The sequence below is a fragment of the Pseudophryne corroboree genome, chromosome 8 (genome assembly GCF_028390025.1).
Source record: "Pseudophryne corroboree isolate aPseCor3 chromosome 8, aPseCor3.hap2, whole genome shotgun sequence".
Taxonomy (NCBI): domain Eukaryota; kingdom Metazoa; phylum Chordata; class Amphibia; order Anura; family Myobatrachidae; genus Pseudophryne; species Pseudophryne corroboree.
Window position 1 is genome coordinate 436,204,171 of NC_086451.1, and position 23,006 is coordinate 436,227,176.

Consider the following 23,006-nt stretch of genomic DNA (forward strand, 5'->3'; position numbering starts at 1 on the left):
AGTATACAATAGTCACCAATACCAGTAGGTAGTAATAGTAAACAAAGAGTACGTGACATTACAGGAGTAAGGTGGAGTCAGGGCTGCGTTAGCCTGGGATTTAGGACATATCTATAAATCCTATTTTGTGCTTAATAGCACTGTGGCCCATCGTCACACCTTGCCAAATCCCTGTACTTTTGGATAAAAATGTGTGAAAATGTTTTTGGCATTCTAAATTTCCTTCAGACTTTCTTCCGCTGACGATGGTTGTCGTGGACACGTCAGCCTTGCAATGCTAATAAATAACAGGGAGGGTTCACGGGTGGTCTTTATAACATATCTAATGAGATCATTACCCATAAACAGTGCATTATCTTCTGAAAGGACATACCTTAACAACTTGTTAAGAGTGTGGGAGGACTGTTGTATAAGGCATGACAAGCTAATGACTGTCTGTTCTATGATTTAATGAGTGAATATTTCTGGAATGTTTCAAGATGGCCGCCTCCTCACTGCTGCTTGCTGCGACTCGGAATTGTGTAGTTATGTTGAGATTAGTCTGGACTATTGTAGGAATTTTAACAAGAATTGACATTAATTAACTGAAAGTACAATAATCCGGGGTTTATACTAAATTGCAACATGGTAGGCCCCAGTAAGGTGGTAGCTCTAACTACCTGTGTTTGATGAGGAAATATGGGAGGGAAGGTATATCTCAGGTGAGATGGATTTACAATAGACCTCACTGCCCTAAATGCATAAGCTGGATTGTGAAAGATGTACAAATCATAAAGACATTTCTTTCCATGTTGTGTGTGGGTTGAAGCTTATTGAGGCGCCATTTTGACTTTCGTTCATGGGATGTTTGATATCTGTTGGTTGTAGCTCCTGACACTTGTTTGTTGGTTCATTGGAGATGGTGGTACAGACATGGATGAAGCTATTACTCTGCTATATATAAACATGGACACCGAGAAGGGTGAGGGTGGGTACTGATTATGTGGGCCTGGGATTATTGGAAAGGCCCGGATCAGCTGCTGAGGGGGACAAATGTTCCCCTTTGCAGCACGCGGTGCCGCTTTGCAGCACCGCACACAGTATATATTTTTTTACAAGGGGCATGTCCACGCCCCCCGGATTTGGTCACGTACCCCCTTCCCACGCAGTACCCGGGACCTGTTGTCATTGTAAATTAAAAATACAATAAAGTATGTGTGTGTGCAGGGGCTTAGCCAGATCTTTGTGGGCACAATTGCAACATTTTGAAGGGGCCCTGACCCAATGCCTCTAGAGAGAGAACTCTCTGCAGCAGTTGTTAATTTAATGCCCCATAGTAGTGCCCTAGTTCATTTTCTGAACCATAGTAGTGCCCTAGGTCATGTTATGTCACATTGTAGGGCTGCCAGTACACATTATGCAACACACTACCCCCAATTCACATTATGACATACAGTGCCCCCAGTTCATATTATACCTCATTATAGTGCCCCGACTTCATCCCATGCCATATTACAGTGCCCCAGTTCATATTATGCAACATTATAATGCCCTACAGTTCATTTTACTCCACAGTACAATGAGCAGGTCCAGGGGCATAACTATATATATATATATATATATATATATATATACACTGCTCAAAAAAATAAAGGGAACACTTAAACAACACACTGTAACTCCAAGTCAATCACACTTCTGTGAAATCAAACTGTCCACTTAGGAAGCAACACTGATTGACAATCAATTTCACATGCTATTGTGCAAATGGAATAGACAACAGGTGGAAATTATAGGCAATTAGCAAGACACCCCCAATAAAGGAGATGTTCTGCAGGTGGTGACCACAGACCACTTCTCAGCTCCTATGCTTTCTGGCTGATGTTTTGGTCACTTTTGAAAGCTGGCGGTGCTTTCACTCTAGTGGTAGCATGAGACGGAGTCTACAACCCACACAAGTGGCTCAGGTAGTGCAGCTCATCCAGGATGGTACATCAATGCGAGCTGTGGCAAGGTTTGCTGTGTCTGTCAGCGTAGTGTCCAGAGCATGGAGGCGCTACCAGGAGACAGGCCAGTACATCAGGAGACGTGGAGGAGGCCGTAGGAGTTCAACAACCCAGTAGCAGGACCGCTACCTCCGCCTTTGTGCAATGAGGAACAGGAGGAGCACTGCCAGAGCCTTGCAGAATGACCTCCAGCAAGCCACAAATGTGCATGTGTCTACTCAAACGATCAGAAACAGACTCCATGAGGGTGGTATGAAGGCCCGACGTCCACAGGTGGGGGTTGTGCTTACAGCCCAACATTGTGCAGGACGTTTGGCATTTGCCAGAGAACACCAAGATTGGCAAATTCGCCACTGGCGCCCTGTGCTCTTCACAGATAAAAGCAGGTTCTCAGTGAGCACATGTGACAGACGTGACAGAGTCTGGAGACACCAAGGAGAACGTTCTGCTGCCTGCAACATCCTCCAGCATGACCGATTTGGCAGTGGGTCAGTAATGGTGTGGGGTGGCATTTCTTTCAGGGGCCGCACAGCCCTCCATGTGCTCGCCAGAGGTAGCCTGACTGCCATTTTGTACCGAGATGAGATCCTCAGACCCCTTGTGAGACCATATGCCGGTGCGGTTGGCCCTGGGTTCCTCCTAATGCAAGACAATGCTAGACCTCATGTGGCTGGAGTGTGTCAGCAGTTCCTGCAAGACGAAGGCATTGATGCTATGGACTGGCCTGCCCGTTCCCCAGACCTGAATCCAAATGAGCACATCTGGGACAACATGTCTCGCTCCATCCACCAATGCCACGTTGCACCACAGACTGTCCAGGAGTTGGCGGATGCTTTAGTCCATGTCTGGGAGGAGATCTCTCAGGAGACCATCCGCCACCTCATCAGGAGCATGCCGAGGCGTTGTAGGGAGGTCATACAGGCACATGGAGGACACACACACTACTGAGCCTCATTTTGACTTGTTTTAAGGACATTACATCAAAGTTGGATCAGCCTGTAGTGTGTTTTTCCACTTTAATTTTGAGTGTGACTCCAAATCCAGACCTCCATGGGTTAATAATTTTGATTTCCATTGATAATTTTTGTGTGATTTTGTTGTCAGCACATTCAACTATGTAAAGAATAAAGTATTTAATAAGAATATTTCATTCATTCAGATCTAGGATGTGTTGTTATAGTGTTTCCATTATTTTTTTGAGCAGTGTGTATGTGTATGTATGTATATATATATATATATATATATATATATATATATATATATACACAGTTTAAAAGACCGGCACTCCTTTGTTACATAAATACTTGCGTCCCGACTCCCGGTGCCATCTAATCCCACAAGGGATAAATTGTATATAGTACTGATGAAAGGGTCTAAATAAATGATGCTGAAACGTTTACATAATCCAGAGTGATGGTGTTTTAATTCCTTGGAGAAGTCGTCGCTGAGTGCCGCTACTGCGAACTGTCTGAAACCCAGCTCCGCTTAAACTACATTCCATCTATCAGTGTGTATAACAGTGAGTACAGCTGTGCCTTCTATCATTAAATCAACAACTCTGTTTAAGTAACTCGGCTGTTCATAGTTTAAGTTATTCACTGTGGTGAGCTACTAGGATGCCCAGCATATAGACGCCATCTTAAGCACATGTGTAGTGGAAACCGCTAAAGAGCACAGAGTGAAGCCAGCACAGAGTGTTTTCAGCACAGTATAGCAGCACAGAAGCTGTTTAGTGCACAGAAGCTGCATTGTTACTGTATGTCTGATAAGCATGAATACAGATGCAACATCCATAATGGGGGTTATCAAGCTAAAATGTGCAGGAAATTATGCAACCTGGAAGTTTGCTATAGAAAGACAATTAAAATATGAAAGGTTCTGGAAGGTTACAATACATCCTGGCACAGAACCAAACACAGATGATGTAGAGAGAGGGCCATGGGCACCATTAGTTTAAGTGTGGAGCAACATGTGTACTTTATTATATATGGGAAGATGTCAGCTAAAGACGTGTAGATCAATACATGCAGCATACCAGGATGGTTATCTCAAAAGGAGAGTAAATTTAAGATGTGTATTTTATAACACATCATTTAATGAATGCAGCTGTATGAGTGATTACATAGATAAAATTATGTCTGTTTCTCTTAACATCTGTTGGAGTGACATGGATGATGAAGAGATTGCTACAGCAATGTTACAGAATTTGAAGCATGAGTCTGACTTCCAAGTTGTGGTGTTGGAAGCAAACACAGCAAAGCTAACCACAGATACAGTCAGAGAAAAGTTTCTACAGTTTCAAGAGTGTGTGTCCTGTGAAAAATTCATAAAATTCAAATCCAGGTATACAATTTTCACAAGAAAGTTGAGTGCAAGCAAAACAAAAAGCAAGAATTGAAACGGCAAATATGAAGCACCCTGATTGTTACAGACAACCGCAGAAAAGGCTGCTGATATATCGATTTGGGTGCAAGGCATTTAAGCTGCAATTAGGAGATGTTCACCATGTTAACCAATTCAAAGGGATTGACAATCAAGTACTTACTACTACAAAAGTTGGAACGAGAACAATAGTCACAGAAATCCAAGACGTGCTTTACGTACCAGAGATTGGAACAAATCTTATCGCCATCTGTGTCCTAGAAAGGAGAAGCCACAGAGTTCACTTCACTAAAGTGCATTGTGCTAGGCTGACCATATTATCCCTTTAATCTGGGACATTCAAGAATTACACAGGTTCTGTGGCTGGCTGACTACAGGCCTGCATTTCAACTGGTTTTAAGCAGCCACAGAACCTGTGTAATTCATGAGTGTCCCAGGTTAAAGGGATATTATGGTCAGCCAGACTAATTGTGTAAAACAAAAAAGGAATCATAACAGCTACAGGCACAATGTGTCAGCAATTGTACGTCTTTGATATACAGCACTGCTACACGATGATGACAAGTGAATTTCAGCCACTAGAACTCTGGCATAGAAGATTTGGTCACCTGAAATGACAGTATTCAGAAGCTACAGAATGGCATGGTCACAGGAATGTTGGTGACTAATGCAGAGAAATACGTAAGTGAGAGCTGAGTAGTTGTCAGCCATTTCCAAAGTCAGCAAGCAGAGCTTACAGCACTACTCAAGAGTTCATATGTGCGGAAGTAAAGTTAGTAAGTGGATAAAGATACTGTATCCGTTCACATGGTCGACCATGTTATGGTCGACAGTCATTAGGTCGACCACTATTGGTCGACATTGACATGGTCGACATGGAGACATGGTCGACACATGAAAATGGTCGACACGTGAAAGGCCGACACATGAAAAGGTCGACATGAGTTTTTTTAACTTTTTTTTTCTTTTGGGGAACTTTTCCATACTTTACGATCCACGTGGACTACGATTGGAACGGTAATCTGTGCCGAGCGAAGCGGTAGCGGAGCGAAGGCACCATGCCCGAAGCATGGCGAGCGAAGCGAGCCATGCGATGGGACGCGGTGCACTAATTGGGGTTCCCAGTCACTTTACGCAAAAAACGACACCCAAAAAAGTAAAAAACCTCATGTCGACCTTTTCATGTGTCGACCTTTCATATGTCGACCATGTCAATGTCGACCAATAGTGGTCGACCTAATGACTGTCGACCATAACATGGTCGACCATTCATACCGGAACCAAAGATACTATGTGACTTTAATAGATTACTTAGGGGGATGCAGTCAATTTACCTCCAATCAGAATCCCGACGGTCGAAATCCCGACAGCAATTGACCGACGGTCAAAATCCGAACATGGACAAAATAACGACATTTAAAATACCGACAAGGTCCAAATACCGACATGAAAAATGCCGACAGGTCAAAATGCCGACATGAGTTTTTCATGATTTTTTTCATTGAAATCGACTTGTTTATACTTTACCATCCCAGTGGACCTGGAGGGGGAATATAATAGTGTACCGAGCGCAGCGAGGCACCGTGCCCGAAGCACGAAGCGAGGGGACACGGTACACCTATATGGTGTCCATGTTGACCTATGTCGACATACACACACAAAAACAAAGAAAACCGCATGTCGGTATTTTGACCTGTCGGCATTATACATGTCGGTATTTTTACCATGTCGGTATTTTAAATGTCGGTATTTTGTCCATGTCGGTATTTTGTCCATGTCGGTATTTTGACCGCCGGTCAATTGCTGTCGGGATTTCGACCGTCGGGATTTTGATTGGAGGTATTTCATAACGTCCCTGATTTAGGGGCCCATTTATCAAGCTTTGGAGAGTGATAAATTGCACGGTGATAAAGTACCAACCAGCTCCTAACTGACATGTTACAGGCTGTGTTTTAAAAATGGCAGGACCTGATTGGTTGGTACTTTATCACCGTGCTATTTATCACTCTCCAAGGCTTGATAAATCTGGGCCTTAATATGAATCGTCATGAATGTCGTGTACCTCATCATGTAGAAATATGAAGTGGTGAAAAAGATTGCGGTATACAAGAGGCTTCTACATAGGGGGACATTGACTAAGCAGTGATAAGAGGGGAGAAGTGAGCCAGTGGAGAAGTTGGCCATGGCAACCAATCAGCACTGAAGTAACATCTATAATTTGCATACTATAAAATGATACAGAGCTGCTGATTGGTTGATGGGGCAATTTCTGCACTGGCTCACTTCTTCACTCTTATCACTGCTTAGTAAATGTCCCCCATAATCCCTGAGTTCTAATAACGGCGGAGAATATCTCAACAGAGAGGTGGAACAATTCTTAAGAATATATGGAATAAAGCATCAATTGACCATTATCCCCCCCATTGTTAGTCAATAAGTGTCAGCTCCTCTGTCATTGCTATTTCCATGTTTGTAGGGGCTAATTCAGATCCCAGTCTGAATCTTTTTGTGGAGTGCGCACGAGCAGCAGCTGCACTGCGTATGCGCAACCCAGGAGCCCAGAGAGATGCTTAAGCATCTCTGGGTTTACGATCGCCTCTGCCTGATTGACAGGCAGAGGCAGTCGCGGTGCGGGAGGGGGCGTGCCAACGGCATTAGAACGCCGTTGGTGGGGCGTGTTACGGACAACGGAGCCATGTCCAGACCGTTGGATGGGCGGGCTGAGGTGGCTGCGTGACGTCACACGCAGCCGCTGCAACCCGGACAGCGACGGGTAGCTCCCTGCCAGCACGCAGGAGGTGCGCTGGTAGAGAGCTACTCGTCAGGTGCTAAAACATTGCCGCCGTGCAATGCTTTTGTATTTGTGCAGGGGCTGGGGTGGGGTTGGAGCAGAGCCAGGCATGCGGGGCGGACTAGCCCTTTGCTGGGCGTCCCGCCGCATATCAGAGTAACTGATCGTACGATCAACTCTGAATTAAACTCTGAATTACCCCCGTAATCTCCACCTGAGACATCAACCATGCTGGCTGTTCCCCACAGTGAGAATGATGTCGTTTGTTGTGTCATGATTCTCTCATTGGGGGTCATTCCGAGTTGTTCGCTCGTTGCCGATTTTTGCTATGCTGTGATTTGTTGCTAATTGCGCATGCGCTTAGTTATTTAACTAAAAACTTAGTAGATTTGCTGTGGATCCTGCGGCGCTTTTCAGTTGCACTGCTGATCGGTAAATGATTGACAGGAAAGGGGCATTTTTGGGTAGTAACTGAGCGTTTTCCGGGAGTGTGCTAAAAAACGCAGGCGTGTCAGGGAAAAACGCGGGAGTGGCTGGCTGAACGCAGGGCGTGTTTGTGACGTCAAACCAGGAACTAAACGGACTGAGGTGATCGCAATCTGTGAGTAGGTCTGGAGCTACTCAAAAACTGCAAATAATTATTTAGTAGCAGTTCTGCTAATCTTTCGTTCGCAATTCTGCTAAGCTAAGATATACTCCCAGAGGGCGGCGGCCTAGCGTGTGCAATGCTGCTAAAAGCAGCTAGCGAGCGAACAACTCAGAATGAGGGCCCTTGTTCAGTGTTGTATAGTACGTATGTCAGTGCTACATAGATGCTAAAATGGGGGGTGGGGCGTGTATTATTTGCAATCCCCGGGGTAGTCGGCGCTCAGTGAGGGGCTTCTGGGAAAAATAAAAAAATACAAATGAGACATTTTAGGCACCCCTGAAACACTGAGTTGGATTAATGGCAGCAGCAATAGTCCTGCTTATACTGAGGTGGCTGTTACAGGAAAGATCTATAAATGATCAAAGTGACATAATCTGTCTAATGAAATTACACTAGCATAAATATAGGGGGTGAGAATCTGCGCACAGCACATGTGGGAGGGAGGGGTCATTTAATAGCCCTCAGCTACTGAAGTCAGACAACTACTGACATGTGAGGGAAAGCATATTACGTGCTCTGTACTTCAGAAGACTGTATTAAAGTGTCATTACACCCAGGGACAGGACCGGCTCCTGACATGTAACGCAGGACATATGAGTAACTGCTGGGACGTGTGAGCCGGTTCTGTCCTCGCCTTTGATGATAATTTCTCGTATCCCAGAGAAGCCCAGAACAATTTTCCCTCACTATCTCCGGAGATCCAGCTCTGAACACACCGGTGGATTCCTCGATCACTATCTCCGGAGATCCAGCTCTGAACACACCGGTGGATTCCTCGATCACTATCTCCGGAGATCCAGCTCTGAACACACCGGTGGATTCCTCGATCACTATCTCCGGAGATCCAGCTCTGAACACACCGGTGGATTCCTCGATCACTATCTCCGGAGATCCAGCTCTGAACACACCGGTGGATTCCTCGATCACTATCTGCGGAGATCCAGCTCTGAACACACCGGTGGATTCCTCAATCACTATCTGCGGAGATCCAGCTCTGAACACACCGGTGGATTCCTCGATCACTATCTCCGGAGATCCAGCTCTGAACACACCGGTGGATTCCTCGACCAAATCACAGGGTGAGTGGCAGAGTTTGACTGTTTGCTGGAGTCCTGTCTGTGCATTTAGAACATGGCTACTTACATACATCTAGCATTTCCCCTGCCTATCAGATGGGCAAATGTCTGCTCTGAAGGTGCTGCAGACACTGGTGTGACTGATTACAAGTGTTAAACCCCTGTTTTCATGCAGATGCTGAGCTGGCACACTGGCACCTCTTACACTTGTCACGCTTTCTGGGCCAGATTCATGTGTGTAAGTAAAGCAACAAAGGAAGCATCTGGGCAAAACCATACTGCACTGCAGGTGGTGCGGATGTAACATGTGCAGAGAGATTTAGATTTGGGAGGGTTATATTGTTTCTGTGCAGGGTAAATGCAAGCTGCTTTTGCATGTAGGGCCTAATTCAGTAAGGATTGCAAATTCTACATGCTGGGCGCCGCCCATTGCAGGGCAAGGCCGCCCAGCATGCTGACCGCCGCCTCCCCCCTTCAACAAGCAGAAATTGCGATCACATCGCAATTTCTGCTTGTTAGCAAAAATTAAGGTTGCCTCCTGTCGGCGCAACTTAGCTGCGCCCACAGGAGGCCTGCCGCTATGTTTCTGATCGCGCCGGCTGCGTGTGACGTCAAGCAGCTGGCGCGATCACGCCCACTATTTCCCTGTCGCTGCCCCCATTTCTCCATCGCCGCCCCCATTTCTCCATCGCCGCCTCCGCAACGTCCGTCTCCGCCCTGGAAATAGAGCGTTGCCGCCCCGCGACCGCCTCTGCCTGATTTGTGCTGTCTGCTACGGGGAAATTGGTGCCACAGCAGCACCTGCAGCATTTTTAGAGTTTGCACCACATTCATCTCTGAAGTGTGATGCAAATAGATTACAGCAAAACACTTACCTGCGCACACTTTTCCTATACCCTCCAACATTACACACTTAAAGGGGGTCATGCAGTTTGTCGCAGCGGTGCGAATGGGCCGGAACTGCGCATGTGCCGCAGACGCATTGCGCACGCGCGTCTTTGCCCAGCGACTTTCGTCGCCGAGCAGCGACGCAGCCAGGCGACGAAAAAGTGATAGCAGCGGCGATCGCAAGAAGACTGACAGGCGGGAGGCGTTCCGGGGGGCGTCAACTGACCGTTTTTCAGGCGTGGTGAGTCGAACGCCGACGCGTCCAGGCGTTTGGAGGGTGGATGTCTGAAATCAATTCCGGGACCTTCGTCGCTGGATCCGTCGCACAGGGTAAGTAAGTCTCACCCTGGTCTTGTTTTGCAGGAAACTTTTTTAGCATAGCAGAGCTGCACAAGCGTTTGCAGCCCTGCTATGCTATAATACACCATACCTCCCAACTGTCCCGCTTTCAGCAGCAGTGTCCCGCGGGTGGGGGGGGCATTTGGAGGAGGCTTTGGTCACCCGCTGCTCTGCAAAGCAGCCGGTGATCACTGAGTACATGCTGTGCGCACGGCATGTATTCAGAGCTAGGAGGGAAGCGTGGGCTGCCCAGCTACTCGGAGAGCGCTGGGCACGCCCCTAAAAGGCAGGAAAATGACCCGTTTGGCGAGCCCACGCCTCATCGAGCAAGGCCACGCCCCTTTCGGGTGGGCATGTGTCGCCGCCGCACAAGAGTCCCGGCCAAAAGTTGGAAGGTATGATACACTTCCCCCATAGGCAGCAAAAAGTTGCTACGTGCGATCAACTCGGAATGATCCCCCAAAATCGGTTGAAATACTAAAAGGGGGTGTGGCCACGGGTAAAGGGCGTGGTCACTCCCCCTTTCCTATACTTTCAATGGAAGTTTGGAGAGCCAAAAATCGGTACAGACCATAAAAAAACGTACTGTACCTACCAAATAGGTGCAGCTGGAGGGTATGCTTTCCCGTGCTTGTGCTGTTCCCAGCAGTCAGGACTCCAATGTGCCCGCCTCTTGTCTGTGGTAATCTTTAGTTGTGCCTTGTTGCTTGTCATAGTTTATTTCATTAGTGTAATAGCTCAGAGTGATTTCCATCATTTCAATAAGCAATATGAAGACAAAATAAACCCTGGTCCTATTCCCCAAACCCCAACTCTTCCTGAGAAATTCTGCCAGTTCCTGCCCACTTTTCTGTGAGGCAACATTCACTTCATACATGCCGGCATCCTGGCGGCTCTCTTCGGGAGAGAGCAGCCAGGTCTGCTCAGCAGGGGAGCGGGGCAGGGCTATGACAGGCTTAGGGGGCGGAATGGGTGTGTGGTTATCACGGCACATCATTTAAGCCACGCCCCCTGCTCTGTAATGCCGCGATTGCCGGCATTATACAGCAGGGGGCGTGGCTATGATGACGTGATTCAGCAAGAATCGCATTATCGACTGGCCGGACCACCTACTTTACTCACTAAGTGGGCGGCCGGGCAGGGGGGGACTTGAAAAATCGGAAGACTTGCCTGCTATTCCGGGGGTCCGGGTAGGTCACCCGATTTCCGGGAGCCTCCCGCCTATTCCGGGAGAGTAGGCAAGTATGATTCACTTTGCAATACCCTGCTTTCCTTATGGAAATAGTTCAGGACTTGAAAGATGAACAATTTGGAAGATGATCGATTTCCCTTGAGCTCCCTGACAAACTATATTGAAGGGTCTATTCATGAAGCAGTGAAAAGAGTGGAGAAGTGAGCCTGTGGCGAAGTTGCACATGGCAACCAATCAGCTGCTCCGTACAATTCTATAGTATGCAAATTATTAATGTTACTTCAAAGCTGATTGGTTGCCATGGGTAACTTCTCCAGTGGCTCACTTATCCACACTTTTCACTGCTTCATGAATAGACCCCTTAGTGTACACACTGAGCGATCTTACAAACGATCCGGACGACGAACAATCTGCTCTGCTGGGATTGAGAGGATTGAGCTGCATGTATGGACTGACAACCTGCTTCAAAGGAGCGCGAGTGAGCGCATCGTTCACCGTTCGCTGTGTATACACACTAGACGATTTGAGTGATAGATCGTACACAACTGTCATTATCACTCATATCGATGGTAAATATCTTCTAGTGTGTATGAATCTTTACTGTGATTGGCAAAAGGCCAGAAAATGGCCTTCAAAGCAGTGGAGTAGGTAGTGATAGAATCTGGACTGGGTTCTGTATTGCGACCTAGCTAACAAAACTGTTACCTGTTTCGTCCAGATGTGTCCTCTCTAAGCTGTTCAAAAACTGCTCCAAATAGCCCTGACTAAGCCGCACCGTGCATGCCACATACAGTTTTATGCGGAAAGTGCATCTTATTTGCACCATCACTGCATCAAAAGTACAAAGTACGAGTACCCTGAACACCGTCACTGGGTTTGCATGCAGCAGTGGTATGCAACTCAGTCACCAACCTGGCAAAAACACAACAGCCAGCGGGCTGATACAATTGTGCCACACCATGCATCCCGCCACACAGTGTTGTTCTTAATCTGTAACTTTATTCCAACTTGATTGCTATAAAAAAAAGCACCAAGTACACTATAAGCAAGCTTGGATGCAGCTGCGATGTAACAGAAGAAATTAGTATGTTTAAGCCGGCAGCCAGGATCCCAGCGTTCATAATACCGACGCAGGGATCCCGATGTATGAAATTCTGACAGGGGTGAGTAGACGCTATTCCCTCCTCTCCCCTACCCACTAACCCTCTGTTCCCGCAGCCTAACCCTAACCTCCCCCCTTAGTGCCTGACCCTAATCCCCCCATCCCCGCTGCCTAAACCTAACTATCCCTTCCCCACAGCCTGACCCTAACCTCCCCCCCAGGAGTGCCTAACCCTAACCTCCCCGCCTTGCAGCCTAACTATAAACTACCCCACCCCCCGCAGCCTAACCTTATCCACCCCCCTTAGTGCCTGACTCTACCTACCCCCAGGAGGTGCCTAACCCTAACTCCCCATCCCCCTGCTTAAACCTAACTATCCTTCCCCAGCAGCCTGACCCCCCCCCCCCCCCCCCCTCATGGGTGCCTACCATTAACCCCCCCTCCCTGCTGCCTATCTCTAACATCCCCACCCCCACAGCCTAGCCCTAACCCCACCCCTTTCCCATCCCTAAACTTAACGCGATGGCTGTTCTTATGTCTGGATGCCGGCTGTCGGGAATCCTGCCCCTTTCGGAGTAACTGTGTTGGGATTCCAACAGAGATCCCGGCGTCTGTATTTTGACTGCCGGGATCCCGAAAGCCGTTATCTTCACCACATCCTGCGACAGAGATGCTAAATTAAAATACAGATACGAATGTCCGAGAATCACTACCCGTGGCGGAGTCATGCCATGAGTCTCAGGATGGGTGAATGAGGACTAGCCACTAGGACATAGAACCGCTGTGCACATTAGCTACCGCAATTGCTAAGATTGGGAAGGAGTTTGTTCAGGAGCCGCTCGGAGCGTCTCTGCATACACAGTCAGTCCGCCACACACTAAATATTAGGTTCAACCCTTAACATTAAACAACCAAACCCAATCTAAGCTTTGCTGGGAAATGGATAGTCCTGGTCAGTGCCAGATTAAGGTCCACATAGGCCTGGAGCTGAAATTTACAAAGGGCCTATTGTGTGCCGCCACCGTGTGATCGACGCACAGAAGTTCTCCCTGTGTGTCCAGGGTGGTGTGGTGGCATACTACATCACTGCACTACAGTACCTCCCCACATTACATATCTTCACTATACATATCTGCACTATAGCACTCCTACATCTCTGCACAACATGCCTGCACTATATCACTTCGCTACCCCCCCACCCTACATCCCAGCACTATACATACCCAAACTACCTCCCAACACTACACCCCTATACTATATCCCTGAACCTCCTTCCTATACTACATTTCATCCCTATACTACATTTCATCACTATACCACTACGCTACCTCAGTGCCGTAACTAGGCATTTTAGCGCTGTGTGCAAGAAACGACAGTGGCGCCCCTCCCCCCTAAGGAAGACAGGGGCAGTGCGCGCCGCAGGCGCGCCCAAAAATTATGGGGGCGTGGCTTCACGGGGAAGGGGCGTGGCTACAAAATAATAGCAATTCATACTACGGTGCACAGTAGTCTACATTATTCAAATTACGCTGCACAGTAGCGCCACTACACCAGGTAGAGCCCCTTTTATACATTACAGCAGACAGCGTCCCCCTTTTTACACATTACAGCAGCCAGGCCCCCTTTTTACACATTGCTGCAGCCAGGACCCCTTTTTACACATTGCGGCAGCCAGGCCCCCTCTTTACACATTCTGGCAGCCAGTCCCCCTTTTTACACATTGCGGCAGCCAGGCCCCCTCTTTACACATTGCGGCAGCCAGTCCCCCTTTTTACACATTGCTGCAGCCAGGACCCCTTTTTACACATTGCTGCAGCCAGGTCCCCTTTTTACACATTGCGGCAGCCAGGCCCCCTCTTTACACATTGCGGCAGCCAGTCCCCCTTTTTACACATGCGGCAGCCAGTCCCCCTTTTTACACATTGCGACAGCCAGTCCCCCTTTTTACACATTGCGGCAGCCAGGCCCCCTTTTTACACATTGCGGCAGACGGTGTCCCCCTGAGAGAGAGAGAGACATACTTACCATCTCCCTGCTGGCAGTCAGGCTCCTCGTGCAGCTCCCTCGGTGCAGGCAGTGAGGTGAGAAGGAGGAGGAGGGAGGGGGAGCAGGGAGCCGCATCAGCGCTATGTCATTGGTAGTAAGAGCCGCTGCAGCATCCCCCTCTCCTTCCGTATTGGCTGCCCGGCGCTGCTGTGGATGCTGGGATGAAGGAACCGCATCCCAGCATCCACAGCAGCGCCGGGCAGCCAATACAGAAGGAGAGGGGGATGCTGCAGCGGTGCTTACTACAAATGAAATAGCGCTGCTGCGGCTCCCTGCTCCCCCTCCCTCCTCCTCCTTCTCCGCTGCCCGGCGCTGGTCTCTTCGCCCTCCACAGCGCGGCGCACACAGCAGAGACGGCATGTAATGAGTCAATTTGACTCATTACATGCCGCTGGCCGTGCGCCCTCAGGGCAACTGCGCTGTGTGCCAAGCCCACTTGGCACACACGTAGTTACGGCCCTGCGCTACCTCCCCACACTACATCTCTGCACCATATCACTGCACTACCACCCCACACTACATCACCCTGCTACATCCTCACACTACATCTCTGCACCATATCACTGCACTACCACCCCGCACTACATCACCCTGCTACATCCTCACACTACATCTCTGCACCATATCACTGCACTACCAACCCACACTACATCACTACGCTACCTCCTCACACTACATCTCCACACTACAGTATATCACTGCACTACTTACCCATACTACACCTCCGCACTATATCACTGCACTTACCACCCCACACTACACCTCAACACTATACTACACTACCTCCCCGCACTACATCACTATGCTACCTTCCCACACTACATCTCAGCACTATGGGGTCTATTTACTAAGCCTGGGATGGAGATAAAGTCGACGGAGATAACGTCTCAGCTAATCGGCTCCTAACTGTCATTTCACAGGCTGGGTTTGAAAAATGACAGTTAGTAGCTAATTGGCTGGTACTTTATCTCCATCCAAGGCTTAGTAAATAGACCCCTATATCTCAGCACTAACTCTCCACACTACATCACTACACTCTCTCCCTCACACTGCATAATTGCACTACTTCACCACAATACATCACTATACACAACACTCTACTGCCTCCCCACAAAATTTTTATTTTTATCTTTGCTCTGGTCTTTGCGTGCAGAGCAGCTCTGGAGGAGAAGTTTAAACCCCTTTCACATCGCACAAATAACCCGGTATCGACACGGCATATTGCCGTGTCGACCCGGGTCAGTGTGCGATGTGAAAGCACACTGGCTGAATTAGCGGGTCGCCTGACCCGGTAATTCAACCCGGTAAAAAAGAAGGGTTTTACCCGGGTTGATTACCGGGTCAGGTGCGGTGTGAATGGGAGCCGTGTCGATGCGACACGGCTCCCATTCACAAGATAGGGAGAGGCGGCGCAGGAGATGAGCTCATCTCCCGGCGCCGCCTCCACCTCCGCCCCTGCTGCGCGCTACGTTGTTATGGCAACCGACCCGGTATATTGCCGGGTCGGAAAGCCTGCAACGGAGCGCAAATGCCGGATCCCACCAGGTAAGTACACGTTTGTCTTACCGGGTAGGATCCAGCATTTGCAGTCTGAATGCAGCATTACAGTGACGCAGTCCAGGTAGCATAAGGGGTAAGAAGGGGTGGGCCCCTGAGGATGGGGATGGGAGGGACTACTTTGGGTGTCTGCTTACTCACTACAGTGCATCAGCCCATGGGTGGCTGACTTTTAAGCCCCATACACACTAAACAATATGACCAATGAACGATATTGGTGAATGATTTCCCTTCAGCTTCCAGGCATACTTGATAAAAGACATTGAGCATACACACTGAATGATTTTTCAAACGATATGAACGTTGAACGATATTGCTAGCATCGTCTGGGACACTAATGGTGGCTAATTTAAATAATGGGCTGGCATTACAGAGTGGCTATTATGATGAATATCGTTCATATTGTCCATCGCTCATCGTTCACCGCGTACACACTGAACGATATACACTTTTACGTGCAAGATATAGGCAAAATTGAGCTGCAAGTTCAGAAGACTGAAACCCTAGCTGATGAAGGGCGGGGGCGCGCATCGGTCATTGGATACACACTGGACTATATTGTGAACAATATCGCTCATAAAGCTCACAAGGACTGATATAGTTCACAATATCTTCTAGTGTGTATGGGCCTTTAGGCATGTGCACATGCCTATTCTCAATTCCCAATCTATGCCAGCCTCCTGGGGGCCCAGGGCCACTGATGACTGTCACTCTGTGCCCATGCAAAGTGACTGATCAATCAGCCTTTTTGTTGAGCAGCTCCCAAAATTTCCCCAACAATAAAAACAGTGCTCTGTACCTGCTGGATACTGTGTTGGGTACAGTGCGGCATATATTGGGACACACAGTTAAATATTGAGTCAGTTACAGTGTGGGTCACACAGTGTGAGTCAGGTACAGTGCAGGACGGATGCAGTGCAGGTTAAAGAGCGGGTCGGATACATTGCAGTAAGCAGAGCCGGCGCTTCCATTAGGCAGCTGCCTATTGGCGTCAGCACATGAAGGACGGCTCTGCGTGCACCAAAATAAAAATAAAAAGTAGTGAGGCACTCGCTCTCTAGTCACTTGCAGGAGCTGTTCCCTTCTCCCCCTGCTGCGTCGCTCGCCCCCCTTCCCCATGAACAGGGGTGGCACCTTCACTCAGGGCAGAAGGGGCTTCCCCCAACACTGGCGACCCATCCCCAGCATGTCCTGACTGGCGGCGGCGATGTGGGCTGATTATCCTGTGGATCTGCACGCTGCTGTCTCCCTGCACGGTGCTTGTAGTAGAGGCACTGCGGACATGTTGCCCGAACAAGAGCACCTCTACCTGCTCTACCGAGCCCTGACGCCGGCACCAGGAAACAGACCAAGGTGAGTGAGCGGGAGACGGGAGAGCAGAAGGGGAGAGAGGAGGAGGCAGGCTGTTTCACTAGGAGGCTTCCCCTGTGTCCGGCTCCTACCTCTCTCTGTCCTGACAGAGGCCCACGTTTTAGAGATCCCGTTTGCTATCACCGCTGATACGCCTGACACTGGCTCCTAACCCTGTGCGTTAAAACTGTGGAGTGCGGATTGCACCCAGTGACTTTGTGCTGCCCTGTGCAAGGTGTCCATCGACGTCCCAAGTCACTGTGTGTCCCATAATTATAGGTACCGCCAGCCTAACCCTCTCCTCCACTTCTACAGCCTTTCTCCAACCTCCCCCCATTGCCTACCCTAACCTCCCCTCCCGCATCCTATACCTAACCCTTCCCTCCCCGCAGCCTAACCCCAACCTCCCCTCCCCGCAGCCTAACCCTAACCCTTCCCTCCCCGCAGCCTAACCCTAACCTCCCCTCCCTGCAGCCTAACCCTAACCTCCCCTCCCGCAGCCTATTCCTAACCCTTCCCACCCCACAGCCTAAACCTAACCTCCCCTCCCCGCAGCCTAAACCCTAACCTCCCCTCCCCACAACCTAACCCTAACATCCCCTCCCTGCAGCCTAACCCTAACCTTCCCTCCCTGCAGCCTAACCCTAACCTCCCCTCACCGCAGCCTAACCCTAACCTCCCCTCATCGCAACCTAACCCTAACGTCCCCTCCCTGCAGCCTAACTGTAACCTCCCCAAGTGCTTGTCCCTAACCTCTTTCCCTGCAGCCTAACCTCCCCTCCCCTCCCATAGCCTAAATGGCCCAGTCCAGCATTAGGTAGAGGAAGAAGATCGCCACGCAGAAAGCACTGCCGAGCACCGTGATCTGCCGGCTCAGCTTCACGCACCTTGTCAGCACCAGCACAGCTCTGCTGACACCGCAGCCCGGGTCACACTGACAAGCTCTCCCGAACGTGCACATAGTAACACTTGATATAAATTGTAAAGCGGCGCAGTGTGCGATGGTGAGCAGAGAGGGGAGGCTGTAGGTCTCAGGCGCCGATTGGATGAGATCTCTGCTAGCGGTGACAGACACAGAGAAATGTTACTGACTGCACAGCATATCCTGCAGCACCTGCACAGTTTTAAAAACAGGGTCACAAAATGCCTGTAGTGCATGTTTTGTGATTACTGAATCTCTCACATCACATGCTTGCCTTCCTTTCTAATCTCTTACATAGAGTATTTATCTTTATTTACTTACTTTTCTAACATACCTTAATTACTTACTTTACTGTCTGTCTGTCCATTACTCTTCTTTACCTGTACTCATGTCTTACCTACATTCCTTCTTTATTCTCCCTCCCTTGCTACTTCTTTCCTGCCTCGGTATTGCATGTGACAACAAGACTGCAGCAGTGCTGGCCCCACCCCTTCCACGATGTCATGAAGTGGGCGGGGCTTGCAGTACGAGGAGGAAGTGCTGCATAGCCCTAAACCCAGCCACTGTGAGAACGGAGAAACAGCACGGGCTGCAGCATCAGTTGTACAGGCTGTGCTGGGTGCTGTTACCAAACGCTGCCTGATCGGAGCTAAGCTCCGATCGCGGCAGCAATCCAGTTTAAAGGTGGGTGCAGGCCACTGTGGGGACAAAGCAATGCAGACAGTGTTTCTTTCCTGTAAACACTGGCTGCTTTGCAGGGAAGCCTGTGGGCCTTTTTTCAATGGGGGGCCTGGAGCTGCAGCTCCATCCGCCCCATTGTTAATCCGGCCCTGGTCCTGGTTCTAGGTGACAAGGACCCTCTGGTTATCAACCGCTGCGATACATCATTATCAGTATTACTTCCAGAGAATGGATACTGTGGTATATAGGGGCAGATGTACTACTAAGCCTTGGAGAGCGATAAAGTGGAGAAAGATAAAGTACCAACCAATCAGCTCCTAACTGTCATGTTGCAGACTGGAGCTGATTGGCAATTTATCTCTCCAATTTATCACTCTCCAAGGCTTAATACATCTGCCACATAATCATCATTATTTATCTATTTCTATTTCTATTGCATCAGGCTGCAGTTACAGGGCTGTGCCGGCAGGTGTCGCTCATGTACCATAGACAGGGGTGTCCGTCTTCTCCTGAACAGAACCTGTCACTTAATTAAGTTATGCACGTCCAGAATTCGGGTCCATTAGGTAATACTGAGGGGGGAATAGTGGGGGACAGAATTATAAACCATTGTAAAATGCAGCTCCACAAGGATGATAGAAATCAGCCTTTCCATGACAAGGATAGTTTAGGACTCCAATATTAAATATGACAATTTTGATTTGAATTACAGAGTTAAAAACATTGGGGGGGAAAACAAACTAAAAAACCCAAACGTAACAGCGAACGAGCTATGTGCAGGGTCTTCATTTACGAAGGGCAGCTAAGTGTGGGCAAGCCGGGGTCCTTCAGGCTGCGTGCAGTGAGGGCGGAAGTAAGAGAGGGGAAGCAGAGCCTACACGTGGGGAAATGTGGGTGACGTCACTGCAGGCGAGCTGAGGAGAAGTGAGTGAGAAAGTGAGAGACTGGAGAGGGGTCTTAGGGGGCAAGTGGGAAAATATCGGGCAGGGGGGATAGAGGAGGTGCTGGCAGATGTCAGGAGGGGCTGGGGGTTATAGGGGTAATAGAGTGAGTGAGGTATGGCACACCATATGCAGATTTTTAATACCCCACTAGGCAAGCATGTGTATTGTGTTGTGGAACTACAAGTCCCAGCAAGTATCCCAGGAGCAGGGGAAAGCAGCTCTGTATGCCTACACCAGAGACATTGGTGTACATTGTGCATGTCAGGGCTGTCAGTGTCAATGGCCATCTGTCACCAGGGTGCATCTGACTTATGCATGAGAACCTACCTACAGTATGTGCTATGCTTCCTCCTTGTTGCAATAACTGATGAATGTTTTGTGGGGAGGGCACACCCACATCAGTGATGAAATAATGTCATATAATGTGCAACATAGATGATGTCACACAGGCTGTCAGCTGGCGGGGGTGTATATAGTGCCTGAAGCTTCCACTGGGTAGCTCAGCGATTGTGGTGGAGTGACAGAAGGCTACATGCTATAATCTGTGTTCTGTGCTTTCCTCAGCAGGTACCTGCTTCCCTCTGCCACCATGTCTACTCTCTACCTGCCCCTTTCTTCTACCTCAGACCCACGTTGCATCTGGGTGCGGGTTTCTGGACAGTTCTCCCCTCACCCCCGCCCCGAGGTGCATGAGGTCGCCACTGGGCCCCGTGGGCTCCCGCTGCCGTGCTTGCTATCTCCCTCCACTGGCTCCGTATGGGGAGCTTGGGCTGTCTCTTACATGCTGGCCCCTGAGAGTCTCTCGGGAGATAGGGACGCCAGAGGCTTCTCTCTCATTAAGCAGTGGGTGAACTATGCGGAATCTGAAGTGCTGCCGGCTGCCTTTGGACTGGACCATAAACAGGTAAGGCATGTTAGTCTCACCGTCTTATCTTATAATAAATGTGCCAAAGCAAGGTGAACCAATCGGCTGTTAGATTTCATTCTAGTCCACGTTAGACAAATGAAAGCTGCAGTCTGATTTGTTATTATGAGTTACATTGCATGCTCAGTTGTTTGATTCAGCCTTCTGCTGTCCCTTGTAAAATATTGTAATCTTCCTCAAAGGCTTTTTTGTTCATTAGATTGTACACAGTCTCTCCTGAATGCGTATTTCTGTATGTCTTTGCCCCTCAGGCGGAAGAGCGCTCTCAGTTGGAGCTGCACAGGATACTGGAGTTGCTGGACAGCCACCTCAAAGTGCGCACATACTTGGTGGGGGAGAGGCTTAGCATAGCGGACATTGCAGTCTCCTGTTGTCTCATTCAGCCGTTCAGCAAGGTAACATCTGCCGTTCATAGTACTTGCTCCATTCCGCACCTTGCTCATCACATGTTTCAGGTCTTATGTCAAGTACACTTTGTGGCAAAGCGTCATCGCTGGTTCCTTTCGCGTTTACTTGACTATTGGTTAAGCTCTCAAAATGGCCGAATTACACCTTAACATGGTCCCAGCAGCTGGACAGTCCATAGTATTGGTTCTTAAACTCTGTCCTCTGGATTGCAAACAGCTCACGTTTTCCAGGTCACCCAGCAGGTGCACAGATGTATTCATTACTCACGCATTTAAAAAAATTAAATGATTCTGTGAGGAGACCTGGAAAACATGAACTGTTTGGGCACAAAAGATCTAATCAGGTACCCAAGGCGCAAACACACTTGTGCAGCCTCTTGAGAATGAAAGGGCCACTTCACCCTTAATGGAAATACAATACACAAAAATACTCAAGAACAAGGCGCTCAGTGCCGTTTCATAAACAAATGATACTTAAATGTCCTTATGTATTAAAAGGAGAGGATCCCAATTCAGTATGTCTCCTCTCGTGGTGATGCAAATAGCTCTTCTATTCCACAGATGGTCTCATGATGATATGTAATAAAACATAATAAAAACACATCATAGTGTAATATGTCCCATAATATTTTTCTCAAACTGAAGCAAGTCCACTCGAAGTAAATGGCATACCCCATTCACAATGGAAAAATACGATCTCCACACATAAAGGTATCTTTATCTGAAACACTGTTGACAAAAATAGATGCGTACCATACTCACACAAAGACAAGCATGGTTCCTCACATAACGGTTTCTTTGTAAGCTGCTCCAATGCTGTCACCTTTCTTTCCCAAATGAGAAACAAGGGAGTGGAAATATAAAACTTTTATTTGCTATAATATATACATGGGCAGTGTAAATCCACATCCACAAACCTCAAGAGTGGAATTGTAATGACTGGTATGGCCGTCGGCCGAAAACAGCACTGGCCAATGGCCATACCAGTCATTACAATTCCACTCTTGAGGTTTGTGGATGTGGATTTACACTGCCCATGTATATATTATAGCAAATAAAAGTTTCTCTAACGTCCTAGTGGATGCTGGGAACTCCGTAAGGACCATGGGGAATAGCGGGCTCCGAAGGAGGCTGGGCACTCTAGAAAGATTTAGGACTACCTGGTGTGCACTGGCTCCTCCCACTATGACCCTCCTCCAAGCCTCAGTTAGATTTCGTGCCCGGCCGAGGTTGGATGCACACTAGGGGCTCTCCTGAGCCCTTAGAAAGAAAGTATAGTTTCAGGTTTTTTATTTTCAGTGAGACCTGCTGGCAACAGGCTCACTGCAGCGAGGGACTAAGGGGAGAAGAAGCGAACTCGCCTGCTTGCAGCCGGATTGGGCTTCTTAGGCTACTGGATGTCACAACTGAGGGCCTGAGCTGACGGGAGGCAGCCTCAGTTGTAGGGGCTGAGATGTACCGGAACCTGGGAGGTTGTATCAGACCCCTGGACATGTAAGTAACATGAATAATAACTGCCCGAAGGCGTGACCACGACAACTTGGATAAAAGTCAATGATGTTTATTATGACAACTCCGCAACACAGCAGCAGTAAAAGAAAACGTAAAAGTCAGCAAAGAATAAATACAGTTCCTGGGTACTACAGGATGGCAGGAGCCACAGGGCACTGGTAGTGTGAGATAGTTCTTATGATCTTCTAGATGGAAAGTCCTTACCAGGCCCGACTGTAGCAATGGAGATAACCCAGGATTGTGCCAGCTGGTGTTCCA

At 48.6% G+C, this 23,006-nt stretch overlaps 1 protein-coding gene and 1 long non-coding RNA gene across 7 annotated transcripts in view; one reads left to right on the forward strand and one right to left on the reverse strand.

Annotated features, from left to right (window-relative positions):
* The window catches only part of LOC134947926 (uncharacterized), a 51,151-nt gene extending 32,418 nt beyond the window's left edge, over window positions 1-18,733 (reverse strand). The window contains exons 1-2 of the long non-coding RNA XR_010182863.1: window positions 18,677-18,733; window positions 4,590-4,624 (exon numbers count right to left, since the gene is read on the reverse strand). This is a non-coding gene — a long non-coding RNA (uncharacterized LOC134947926). The remainder of the gene's footprint in view (window positions 1-4,589; window positions 4,625-18,676) is intronic.
* A 130-nt stretch (window positions 18,734-18,863) lies between these two features.
* Window positions 18,864-23,006, forward strand: part of VARS1 (valyl-tRNA synthetase 1) — a 45,257-nt gene continuing 41,114 nt past the window's right edge. For 2 of the 6 annotated variants that reach the window (XM_063938048.1, XM_063938049.1), the window contains exons 1-3: window positions 20,074-20,236; window positions 20,469-20,808; window positions 21,081-21,224. In XM_063938048.1, the coding sequence (XP_063794118.1) occupies window positions 20,163-20,236; window positions 20,469-20,808; window positions 21,081-21,224 (558 nt within the window). In that variant the 5' untranslated portion in view covers window positions 20,074-20,162. Of the gene's footprint in view, window positions 18,964-19,791; window positions 19,897-20,073; window positions 20,237-20,468; window positions 20,809-21,080; window positions 21,225-23,006 lie in introns of those variants that run through there. The other 4 variants (XM_063938052.1, XM_063938051.1, XM_063938050.1 and 1 more) reach the window with 4 other exon arrangements.